The sequence below is a fragment of the Microcebus murinus genome, chromosome 5 (assembly GCF_040939455.1).
Source record: "Microcebus murinus isolate Inina chromosome 5, M.murinus_Inina_mat1.0, whole genome shotgun sequence".
NCBI classification, from domain to species: domain Eukaryota; kingdom Metazoa; phylum Chordata; class Mammalia; order Primates; family Cheirogaleidae; genus Microcebus; species Microcebus murinus.
The window spans coordinates 102391618-102404515 of NC_134108.1; the positions used below are offsets into that span (position 1 = coordinate 102391618).

Below are 12898 nucleotides of genomic sequence, written 5' to 3' on the forward strand. Positions count from 1 at the left end.
GAAAATAAATCAACTGTTATTATACTAGTCAAAGATAACCGCTATCTGGCCGGGCGCTGTGGCTCACGCCTGTAATCCTAGCTCTTGGGAGTCCGAGGCGGGCGGATTGCTCAAGGTCAGGAGTTCAAAACCAGCCTGAGCAAGAGCGAGACCCCGTCTCTACTATAAATAGAAAGAAATTAATTGGCCAACTGATATATAGAGAAAAAAAATTAGCTGGGCATGGTGGCGCATGCCTGTAGTCCCAGCTACTCGGGAGGCTGTAGGCAGGAGGATCACTCGAGCCCAGGAGTTTGAGGTTGCTGTGAGCTAGGCTGACGCCACGGCACTCACTCTAGCCTGGGCAACAAAGCGAGACTCTGTCTCAAAAAAAAAAAAAAAAAAAAGATAACCGCTATCAATATATTAATTATATATTTTTTCCAAGCATGTGTCTTATTGTGTGCCTCCAACAAAACAGTAACCACATAGGACAAACACGACTGGAAAGGGAAAACACTGATGGGACTTGATCACTATCTAGACTGCGCTGAAGCAATTTTATCTAGACAGGTTGTCAGCCAGGCGCTGTACCACCCTTAAAAAGCAAGTTGTCACATCTCTATGGTTTTTCCTGTGCCGGAACAGGAGGAGATACTCTCTCCTTTTGCTGAACTCTATGGTTTGAGGACGTCGCTGTGACCCCGGAAGCGATCCTGAGAGGTCGGGACACCAAGATGGCGGCGCGGACAGCGTTCGGGACTGTGTGCCGGCGCCTCTGGCAGGTATCGAGCGGGCTGGGGAGACTGGGCAGGCAGACAAGGACAATTGCCACTAAGTCTCGCTGCCACCCGCTGTTCTGCCTATCATGAGTCTTCCCAATGTTTATTCTTCACCTCGGGCCGTATACAGGAAGGTGGCAAAAGGGGGCTAGTTTTATCTAGAATTCTCTCATGGAATTACCCATAAGTTAATGAGTCAAGGCGAAGTTAGGAACAAGAAGAATCGTAGAATGTCAGAGCTAGAAAAGATACTGTACTTCATATGTTCCAAAACTTCTCCCTTCACGTTTTCAAAATAAACAGAGACTCAGAGAAGACAGGAAACTTTCCTCATGAAAATTAGAGGCTGAACTGGAGCAAGATCTCAGACACTTCCCGTGGAACTAAATTGAGATGTCCTGACATCCAGGGACTGTGAGTTTTAGATGAAGATCTCTGAAGTCAGAGGAGTGGGTTGGATATCTTCTGCATGGTTCTTTGGAGAAGAAGCAAACACTTAAGTAGCGTTTGTCAAGCTTTTTGTCCATGAGATCGCTTTACACCTTTGGGATTGAGGACTCTAAAGAGCTTTTGTTTTTGTGGGTTTTAGCTGTCTTGTGTTTAGCTTTTTAGAAAATAAAACTGAGAATCTTAAAATTACGTATTCGTTTAAAAGTAACACTAACACATTATGTGTTAACATAATTAGCATTTTACTGAAAATAACTATATTTTCCAAAACAAAAACAGATTTAGTGAGGAGTGGCAATGTTTTACATTTTGGCAAGTATTGTTAATGTCTGGCTTAATAAAAGACAGCTGGATTCTCATTCAATCTTTCGCTATATCACACCTCTTGCAGCCACGGGAAAACTACACTGGTGAGAGAACGAGAGTGGGAAAATTATAAATAACATCATAATATGATTATGAAAATAGTTTTGATTTTCTAGACCCCCTGAAAGTGTGTCAGAGACTCCCCCCCAGCATTCCTCAGACCACACTTTGAGAACCACTGTTTTAAAGAAGAATCAGGTAGTGTTAGGGGTTGAAAATTTTAACTACTGTACTAAGAGAAACTTATCCAGACAGCCATCCTTCCAGCTCCTACCTCAAAAAATAAAGAAAAAAAATTAAGAGCTTCTTAAGGTTGATTTTTGGATGGAACAGGACTTTAGTCTCCCACTTTTAAAAGCAGAGGTTTGTAGTGGGAGAACATGACTGGGAAGTGTCATATTATTTAGACCTATCCTCCTTTTGCACAAGTGGATTGTGGAGTCACTGGCATAAATGTAGAGAAGAGATTTTCTATGTGATTATGTATAAAGAATAGCACATACCTCTTACTACCTTGCATTGGCCTGATTTCCTTTCTTCTTTTGTTTTTCTCCCTTGATCCAAGGAAGAATACAGGAAGTTTTGATTTGTCTTCATCTTGGGTAAAGAGAGGAAGAAGTACAATAAATTAAGAATAGACTTCTTAAACATATTTAGGTGGCCTTCAGTTTTTTGTTTTTTTTTGAGACAGAGTCTCGCTTTGTTGTCCAGGCTAGAGTGAGTGCCGTGGCGTCAGCCTAGCTCACAGCAACCTCAAACTCCTGGGCTCGAGCGATCCTTCTGCCTCAGCCTCCCGAGTAGCTGGGACTACAGGCATGAGCCACCATGCCCGGCTAATTTTTTTTAATATATATATCAGTTGGCCAATTAATTTCTTTCTATTTATAGTAGAGACGGGGTCTCGCTCTTGCTCAGGCTGGTTTTGAACTCCTGACCTTGAGCAATCCGCCCGCCTCGGCCTCCCAAGAGCTAGGATTACAGGCGTGAGCCACCACGCCCGGCCTGGCCTTCAGTTTTAATTAACTTTACTTGTGCTAAACTGCTATTTTCATCTTCATTGTTTTGTTTTTTTTTTTTGAGATGGGGTTTCACTATGTTGCCCAGGCTGATCTCAAACTTCTGGGCTTAAGTGATCCTCTGGCCTCAGCCTGGAGTAGCCGGGGGACTACAGACATGAGCAATGTACTTTTAAAGTGCTTCCACTTTCTCAAGTTACATACTTAAATCTCAGGAAAACTTAAAGGATAAACAAGTAAATGATATATATAGTACATTTAAGTTCCCTAAAACTAGAAACTCTTGTTCCACCAGGGGGAGCTGACAATAAAGGATTTGGAAATGCTGTATTGTTACAGTATATGTTACAGTAGTTAACAATGGGTATAAATTCCAGTATGTATTTCAAATTTATAAGCTAGTTATCCCAGCCAAGCCAAGAAATACATATGCTGTAAAAGATGTATGAAAGCTTCAACAGAAGGCACTTTAGAGTTCTTATTCCAATTTTTAATAAATTAGATTATAAAGCTACTTAGTAGTTTTTATTACTTAAAAATATTCAGGCAAAATAAGTTTATATTGAAACACAATCTGTAAAAAATAATGGGAGAGGCCGGGCGCGGTGGCTCACGCCTGTAATCCTAGCTCTCTGGGAGGCCGAGGCAGGCGGATTGCTCGAGGTCGGGAGTTCGAAACCAGCCTGAGCAAGAGCGAGACCCTGTCTCTACTATAAATAGAAAGAAATTAATTGGCCAACTGATATATATATAGAAAAAATTAGCCGGGCATGGTGGCTCATGCCTGTAGTCCCAGCTACTTGGGAGGCTGAGACAGAAGGATCGCTTGAGCCCAGGAGTTTGAGGTTGCTGTGAGCCAGGCTGACGCCACGGCACTCACTCTAGCCTAGGCAACAAAGCGAGACTCTGTCTCAAAAAAAAAAATAAAATAAAATAAAATAATGGGAGAATGAAGTCACATGTTGTTTTTTTCTTGATGTCAATATGTTTAATTCATACCCTTTTTTAAATGTGGGAATTGCTTTTTCAAAAAAGTTCTAAGCTTTAAAAGATAGCTTTAAAAGCTTTAGTATTTTGAGACTGCTTTTTGATTATCAACTCTACCATTGTCCTCTTTTTTTTTTTTTTAATGAAATCAAATTTGGTCATTTTAGTTACCCAGGTAGCTTCATCTGAAATATCCCTTTATTTGAAGCATCGTACATCTTTTGGTTTTTAGTAGAAACTATGAATGATTTGGTAATCAACTTTAATTCTAACACATGTTCTTCTCCCCTGTACTTTTTTTTTAAGGGCTTGGGCAATTTTTCTGTAGACAGTTCTAAGAGCAGTACAGCCAAAAATGGTGGCTTTCTTCTGTAAGTATACAACTGGGTGTGCTAAATTGAACAGGAAAATAGGCTGTTGTGCTGTTTTACTTAGGTTTCTCTTTTTTCCTGTACACAGCAGTACCAATATGAAGTGGGTACAGTTTTCAAGCCTACATGTTGAAACTCCTAAGGATTTGACCAAACCTACGGTATGTACTTCCTATTTCTTGATATAAGAAGCTATATTAGCAGTAAGTTTTCCTTACTGTTTCATCTGGGGTTGTTAACCAAACAGTATATGAATAAAAAAATTTTGTTCTGGAATACTGGCATGTGCACAACATGTGTATTTTCTAATGTTCCTTGCTGCTTATATTATCCTTAAGTATATCAAGGTAAGTTCTAAGAGAATAAATTATTTACTCCAAATGACTGGCAATTAGCATTCTCTTGCTTTTAGCTCAGCATAATTGAAGAGTTGTTATAATTAATGATGTTATGTTATGGAAAAATATTTTTTTTATAGCCTTCAAGTCTTTGTTTTCATTTTAAATATTGAGCCTGGGCCTGGACAAAGCTTTTATTATTCACAGTGAGAAAGAGTGTTAGTACAAGTAATGGAAAGTATTTAGGTAACCTTATAGAAGCCTTGATTTCATCAACCCAGCTTTTTGTGTTATTTGTAATTTTTAAAAATCCTTACAAATTCCAAATCCTTCCATTTCTACCCCTCAGAAATAGCCCCTTTTAACAATTTGGTGTGAATCCTTCTAGACATTTGGTGTGAATCCTTCTAGATGTTTGTCTGTACATACTCATTTGATCTATGCACATGCACACCAATATGAAATTATATTAATACATGATATACTGCTATTTCTTTGTCCCCCACCCCCCAAATAGATACTGGATGTATTTCTGTGACATTACATGTATACACCAGCTACCCCAGTCTCCTGCTCAGATGCTGCAAGGGTCGGTCCTATAAGGACAGGTTACAGGATGGGCACAGTGGCATCTATGCCCTTTAGAAGTAAGACTACTACTATTTATTCTAGCTACTTGTTGCCATGTGGGAAATCAGACTGATTGATGCTAGGTCAGCTAAATCTCCAGGCTGAACTGAAATCCAAGTTTTTATGTGAAATCTCCTGATTTTAATATTTGTAACAAATTTAGTATATTTTTGAAACCCTGTAAGAATCAATCAGAACACATCTTAGGGCTATATTCCCCGCCCCCACTCATCACTCAACTTATGCTATAGGATATCAGTATATTCTGTTCTTTCAGCAACCCTATTTGGAGTAATTGAGAGTAGATATCTAGCTTCCTGGCTAGATCTCCTTTCAGGGGTGAAGTAATTTAACCCTGAATCATTGGATTAGTCTTATAATTCACTGGTTTAATGGATGAATAAAATGAAGGTAATTTACCTCTTGGAAGAAAGTCAGGAATGTCAAAGCCATTATTTCTAAGGTCTTTAGGTACTAGAGTGGAAGAGATGGAAGTGATTGGTATAGTCACTGTCATAACATTTTAATTAGAAATGAGTAATTTGTATATTAGGGCTGGCAAAACATACATGAATAAAACCTCATAAAGAATATGAATAGCAATAGCTCGCCTTTGTATAATGATGTTTTATCCTTTATAAGCACTTGATCTGTGTTTTCTTATTGTTTTCCTTGGAGAAATGCTGTGAGCTATAGCACAGGTATTACCCAATTTTATATATGAGGAAACTAAAGTGCAGATACTTATGTAAAGCACTTATTATAGATTATGTGATTCGCCCGTTGTCCTTCAGCTACAGGTAGCAGAGTTCACGTCTTAATCCAGTTCTTCGGACCAGGGTACTTTCATTAGCAGACCCTGAAATCCTTTATCATTGTGAATTTAGAGCTCAGTAATTCTTAAGTTGGAAAATTCCATTAATGATTTTTTAGGTTATCTTGAGAATTCTTTTGATTCCCACTGTATTTTAACAGATTCTGAGGCTCGTTTTGTAGATTTGAGCATGATAGTATCTAATACTTAAGCTAACAGAGTTAAGATTTTACTCAGCATTTTTCTTCCCATTTATTAGTAAACTCTGTAGTTGTTCAGTTGAGGGTAATATGTTAAATTTGCTAGTTGTAAGTATTAGAGGAACCACAACTGAAACTTTTCTTTTGATTTTAGATAACCATTTCTGATGAACCAGACACATTATATAAGCGTCTGTCAGTTTTAGTAAAAGGCCACGATAAGGCTGTATTGGACAGTTATGAATATTTTGCTGTGCTTGCTGCTAAAGAACTTGGTATCTCTATTAAAGTGTGAGTATGACCTCTCCTAATCTGACTTACTAGGTGCTATAATATGATCAACCAGGCAAATGGATCCCAGGAATTTCTGAGCTCTTAAAATGGGGTGGAAACACATGATGGATAAATTTTAGGGTTGTCATATATTATCCTAAGGAAGATCATCCTTTCCTTCCTTCTAGAATTTTTAAATACTAGAATGAGTGAACAAGGAAAATGAAAGAAATCCTTTCTCTAGAAATTGTGTTGACATGAGGAGATCCAAGAAGCCCACATGTCTGGGATCTCCAGGGGGCAGGGACGTAGAATAGGTGAGGAAACAATCCTCTTAGACCCTTTGGATATGATGATCTTGGGCTAATATATCCATTGTTTCAAATCTGCCCTAAGAAACACCACTCACCTGGTAATTTCATGCATGAGCAAGGGGAGCTTCCTATAGCCTTGGAGTCACTACAGGGTCAAGTAGAACTGTCTCCTTGTCATCTGCTTCTTCTGATGTTGAACAAGGTCCATTTGGGGCTTTGCCAGTCTGGCCTTTTAACAAAAACAGAAGGCCACACTGTTTCCCAAAACAGGTTATAGTTTTGTGATTATCAGTATGTCTGTAGTTTACTGTAACAGTGCACATATAGCAGACATTACAACTATGTCCACCACACTGGTGCTGCTCTTCATAATTCGTATATTTGGTCAGTAAGAGTCTCAAAGGGTGTAAAAGCAGGCATGTGTTTGTGTACTAGTCCTTGCATGCCAAGGCTCATTTTTGGGTCTGTGGGAAAAGGTTCCTGTTGCTATCTGTGGTGTTTATTTTGGCCTGAGCTTTATGGTGGCAGTTGTTGTTATAGATGACAGTCTTGACAAATGGAGGCCTATAAATGGTAGTTAATGCCTATAATTGTGGCATTAACAGAGTGTGAGCCTGACCTACAAAATTGTGGAATCATGCTTTGATATCAATGACTCAGGTTTTAACAGCAGTATGTTATTTTGCCCATTAATTTCAGACATGAACCTCCAAGAAAAATAGAGCGATTTACTCTTCTCAAATCAGTGCACATTTTCAAGAAGCACAGAGTTCAGTATGAAATGAGAACACTTTACAGATGTTTAGAGGTGAGTTTATTTCAGACATTCAGGCATTTTGGAAATACCGAGAATTTCACACTAGCATATCATAACTTTCCTTTAACATTAACTGAGTTGACTTTTCTTCAGCCAGCCCATGCCTGTTAGTTGTAGAGAAGGTAAATGTCTTTTCATGTTAACAAAAGCGGCATGATAGCAAAATAGGAAAGCATTGGTTCTAAAGTTAGACTGCCAAAGTCCAAGTCCTGGCACTTACTAGCTATGTGACCTGTACCTCAATTCCTTCATCTATAAAATGGGAATAATAATGGTTAATAATAACCATCTCATAAGGTTAGTGTGAGGATTAAATGGGATAATTATGTAAAGCAATTAGAATATTCCCATTGCATAGTAAGTAATTGGTAAATGTTATCAAAGCAAGCACTTATGTGTCTTTTATATGGAAAACACTGTACTAGTCATAGAGGGTACAAATATAAAGTCATAGTTCCTACTCTTATATAAAAATAAAAACAAAAAATTTTATTCACCCATGTCTGACAGAAACATCTCGAGTGGAACACACAGAAAACCTTATACTAACCATATCTTATAATCTAGTCCTTTTGCCTTGAGTTGTTTTGTGAAACTCTTTTAAGTATACTGTTCTGTTACCATGCTTGCCAACTGTGTTCTGTGGAGCCCTGGCTTTAAAATATCTTCATTTGGAAGGAAGGAGGCTTTGGGGCCATGCTTGCCTCTGTTCAGTTCAAGCAGAAGATCTACCCTTTTTTTTAAAATTGTGATTCTACAAAAGATTGTTTAGGGGAAGAACAGGCTCTACCACTTTTACAAAAAACAACAACAACAAAAACACCCCGATATAAATGTTTTAGCTTTGACAGCATAGTATAAACCATTTTCATGTTTGACATTTTAGTTAGAACATCTTACTGGAAGTACAGCAGATGTCTACTTGGAATATATTCAGCGAAACTTACCTGAAGGGGTTGCCATGGAAGTAACTAAGGTATGACTTGAATTTTTACCTCTGTTGGGGGGATATCTGTATTGTTGTTTTGCTACATTGCAGCCTGGTCCATCTGAGTAGAGAGGAGGACTCATTGCATACTGAGAGATGGAGTTGCCACAGGGTTGGGAGCTTCCCTTCAGGTTTCCTTCTCTCCATTTCAAAGCTACAGAAAGGCAAGGGGTTGGAGAGAAAGAAAAAGAAGAGGATTTGACAAATTAATAAATCAAATTTGGGGCCAAAGAATGCTTTTAAGTTCACATTATATTGTAGTTTTGTTTTGTTTCTTTTTTTAGACACAATTAGAACAGTTACCAGAACACATCAAGGAGCCAATCTGGGAAACTGTATCCAAGGAAAAAGAAGAAATCAAGTCATAAAACCTCAGGGAGGCTAGTAGCACCTGAATTGGAAATGGGGATGGGCAAGATGTGTATGTTTAAGTGGAGAGTGCTTCCAGCTGAGATGGATTTGAGTCTACCTAATTGTGTTGAGTCCTCATGCCTGGTCAGCTGAGAGCGGGGAATGGAGCTTTAATGACAGGCTGGACTATAGTGAAAGAACCACTTTGTTCTTTTATACATGTCGTTATTTCAGTTTTGATTTTTACAAGCATAAACAAACCATAAGCCCACTATGAGCCAAAAGAGTCAAGTTTATATTTTGTTATGCAGCTGCTGTTCAATTATTAGTTTGTACCAGTTTTAATTTATATCCGTTCTTTCATCTGAAAGCGTTCAAAGTCTTCTTCACACATATTTTTTTCCTTTGGAGGTGCCTAGAAGGAACTTGTGGTCAATTTGACACTGAGCAGTTAAAGTTTTTGATATTTCCCTTAGTGCAGGCTAGCATGTGCTAATTTGGAGGTGGTAACTAACAGACTTGGCTTCATTTAAACATTACATTTTGGAAAGGGAATATACTTTGCAGCAGACCAAGCACTTGTTTGACATGCACTGAGCTCTTCTTGTAGCCCAGACCCTTACAGAGCTGCTACAAGGGTCACTGTAATGGAATTTATGCTCTGAAGAAATTATTACTTATGGCCGAGCATGGTGGCTCACGCCTGTAATCCTAGCACTCTGGGAGGCCAAGGTGGGTGGATTGCTCGAGGTCAGCAATTCGAAACCAGCCTGAGCAAGAGTGAGACCTCGTCTCTACTATAAAATTAGAAAGAAATTAATTGGCCAACTAATATATATATAGAAAAAATTAGCCAGGAATGGTGGCGCATGCCTGTAGTCCCAGCTACTCGGGAGGCTGAGGCAGGAGGACTGCTTGAGCCCAGGAGTTTGAGGTTGCTGTGAGCTAGGCTAATGCCACGGCACTCATTCTAGCCTGGGCAACAAAGCGAGACTCTGTCTCAAAAAAAAAAAAAAAAAGAAAAGAAAAGAATTACTTGTATCATTTTATTCATCTTGTGAGTCATTCGTTCAATAAGCTTTTATTCCATAAACTTTGCACCCCACACTGGAGTAAATACCAAAAATTAAATAGAAATAATGGTTTTTGAAAATTTTGCAAAGCACAGAAAAATATTTTTCTTTATTAAACTCTTCAGTGGTAAGAAAGCCTCTTTCTTTTGGTAAATGTCACACTTTTTGTTTGGAGATGTCTACTTTTCCATGAAATTAAATAGCATAAATTAAAGCCCTGAAAGAGACAAGCCTACAATGGGCTCAAACAGCTGGTGTAGCAAACCCAAGGGAGTGCTTCATTTCCTTTTTACAGCAGAATCAAGTTCATGTCTTTTGTGGTTTTCTTTACATCTTTGGAGTAGTTATGACTTCTCAGTTTTTCCCCCTTTAAACTGAATTGCCTGTTCTCTTTTCCAAGCCTAGAATCAGGTATCAGTGTGTTGAATACATACTGCTTATGTATCAGACTTACATTACTGTCATTAACATGAAAAGAATTACAGCCTTGTGCCTCACGACCTCCTTCAGCTCAGTTGTTGGCTGTGTCATTCACAAATGCCTAAGCATACTTAGACCAAGGATAAGCCTCAGGATTAAGAACTAGTCAATAAAACAAGAGCAACATAATGGTAACTATATTTAGCAAAGCAGCAGTTTGTGACACATTTTTATCTTTAAATAAATGATCCTTTAAATATAGACCCACACTATGTTTTTCTGAGCTTTTCTACAGATAATACAAATCACTGTATTATAATAGGGTGATACATGTGTGTCACCTCAGTGTCTCTTCCACATGAGCTCCTTTAAAGGTGTGTGCATCCACTTCCGGCAATTTTCAGATTAAATTAACCTGTAAACAGGATTACTTAGCTTATCTCTTCAAATCATATATTAAAATCTTGTTTTAAGATAAATGTGAAAATAAACTACAATGCATGCACAAAACTAACAGTATTTCTTTGACAAAAGTATTTGGCATGTTTGTAGCCTACTTCTTGATATAAACAAGCTGATTTCTTATCCTGATAGGCTGAGAAAGTTTTTAGTTTTGTTTGTTTTAAATTAGGTCCCTGAGTAAAATGCATACCCTGAAAGTTAGAATTAATGCCCAAGTCTCCCTTTCTATCCATTGTAGGGTTGGGAAGTGGTGAGAGAAAACTGGACCTTATGTAGGAAGGGTCAGAGGTGGGAAGTGAGATTAATTTTTATTGAGGTGTAGCCCTGGGTTCCTGTTGCTTTCTCTCATTTGAAGCATATTTTCTTTGTATTAAATAAAATCATGTTCTGGTCTGTTTAATATTAATTAGTATAACTCTACATATCTCTGGTAAGACAGAGTAGACTAGTTCATTGTCAAGTTTCAGTGCTTTCAAAGAGAAAGACTTATCTATTCCTGTAACCATTTAAACATGTCGGCCAGGCACGGTGGCTCACGCCTGTAATCCTAGCGCTCTGGGAGGCCACGGTGGGCAGATTGCTCGAGGTCAGGAGTTCAAAACCAGCCTGAGCAAGAGCGAGACCCCATCTCTACTATAAATAGAAAGAAATTAATTGGCCAACTAATATATATAGAAAAAATTAGGCTGGGCGCGGTGGCTCATGCTTGTAATCCTAGCACTCTGGGAGGCCAAGGGTGGTGGATTGCTCAAGGTCAGGAGTTTGAAACCAGCCTGAGCATGAGCGAGACCCTGTCTCTACCATAAATAGAAAGAAATTAATTGGCCAACTAATATATATATATAGAAAAAATTAGCCGGGCATGGTGGCGCATGCCTGTAGTCCCAGCTACTCGGGAGGCTGAGGCAGCAGGATCACTTGAGCCCAGGAGTTTGAGGTTGCTGTGAGCTAGGTTGATGCTATGGCACTCACTCTAGCCTGAGCAACAAAGTGAGATTCTGTCTCAAAAAAAAGAAAAAATTAGCCGGGCATGGTGGCACATGCGTGTAGTCCCAACTACTTGAGAGGCTAAGGCTAAGGCAGCAGGATTGCTTGAGCCCAGGAGTTTGAGGTTGCTGTGAGCTAGGCTGATGCCTCGGCACTCACTCTAGCGTGGGCAACAAAGCAAGACTGTCTCAAAAAAATAAAACATGTCACAGTGAATATATAAAGCAATTATTTTAAACTGCTAGTCTGTTAACATTTCTGCTTGTCTGCAACCATTCTTGTCCTACGTTATATTATTAAATTAGCTTTACTGCAATATTAACGAGTAACAGAATAGAGAAAGCTTGGACTTTGGAGTAAGACGAGTCAGATAAGAGTTCAAACTCACTAACTGCTATAAACTTGGGCAAGATTTAACCCTGTCAGAGCCTCAGTTTACTTATTAGTAAAATGTAGGAAATAATACCTACATGCTTATATAATATTTAATACTCCAACTTACTAAGGTTAGGATATTTTACTAGATTAATAAAGTACCTCAGGCCGGATGCGGTGGCTCACGCCTGTAATCCTAACACTCTGGGAGGCCGAGGCAGATTGCTTAAGGTCAGGAGTTCGAAACCAGCCTGAACAATGACGAGACCCCGTCTCTACTATAAATAGAAAGAAATTAATTGGCCAACTAATATATATAGAAAAAATTAGCCGGTCATGGTGGCGCATGCCTATAGTCCCAGCTACTCGGGAGGCTGAGGCAGGAGGATTGCTTGAGCCCAGGAGTTTGAGGTTGCTGTGAGCCAGGCTGATGCCATGGCACTTGCTCTAGCCTGGGCAACAAAGCAAGACTCTGTCTCAAAAAAAAATAAAGTACCTTGAACAATACTGGGCAAATAATAGACATTCAGCAAATGGCAGAACCAATTTGATGATACTTCAGATGCTTGTGTGCTGTACTTCTAAAAAAGCCAGCTGGAAAGGACCTTAAATTATTTCCAAGGTGGGATAATACTTCCTTTAGAGCAGCAGTCCCCAACCTTTTTGGCATCAGGGACCGTTTTTGTGGAAGATAATTTTTCCAGGAACCGGGGTTGGGGGTGGGGTGGTTTGGGGATGATTCAAGTGCATTACATTTACTGTGCACTTTAATGTATTAGCAATACCACATTGTAGTATATAATGAAATAATTATGCAACTCACCATTAGGTTGGGGATGCCTACTAGAGTATGCTTATAATAGCCACCATACATTACACCAACTTTTTCACATGGATAATAATCA

General features: G+C 39.0%; 1 protein-coding gene across 4 annotated transcripts; it reads left to right on the forward strand.

Annotated features, from left to right (window-relative positions):
* The first annotated feature begins 663 nt into the window (after positions 1–663).
* Positions 664–10430, forward strand: MRPS10 (mitochondrial ribosomal protein S10). 4 transcript variants are annotated; one of them, XM_076003351.1, is made up of 8 exons: positions 676–764; positions 1065–1175; positions 3887–3951; positions 4043–4112; positions 6088–6224; positions 7220–7328; positions 8224–8313; positions 8610–10430. In XM_076003351.1, exons 4-8 carry the CDS (start codon positions 4050–4052, stop codon positions 8691–8693), a joined length of 483 nt encoding a protein of 160 aa, XP_075859466.1. In that variant the 5' UTR covers positions 676–764; positions 1065–1175; positions 3887–3951; positions 4043–4049; the 3' UTR covers positions 8694–10430. The 4 variants fall into 4 exon arrangements, with proteins under 4 accessions (XP_012628670.2, XP_012628671.2, XP_075859466.1 ...); XM_076003350.1 differs by having other exon boundaries at positions 4040–4112; positions 8610–10196; XM_012773216.2 differs by lacking the exon at positions 1065–1175 and having other exon boundaries at positions 664–764; positions 4040–4112.
* Positions 10431–12898: the final 2468 nt, after the last annotated feature.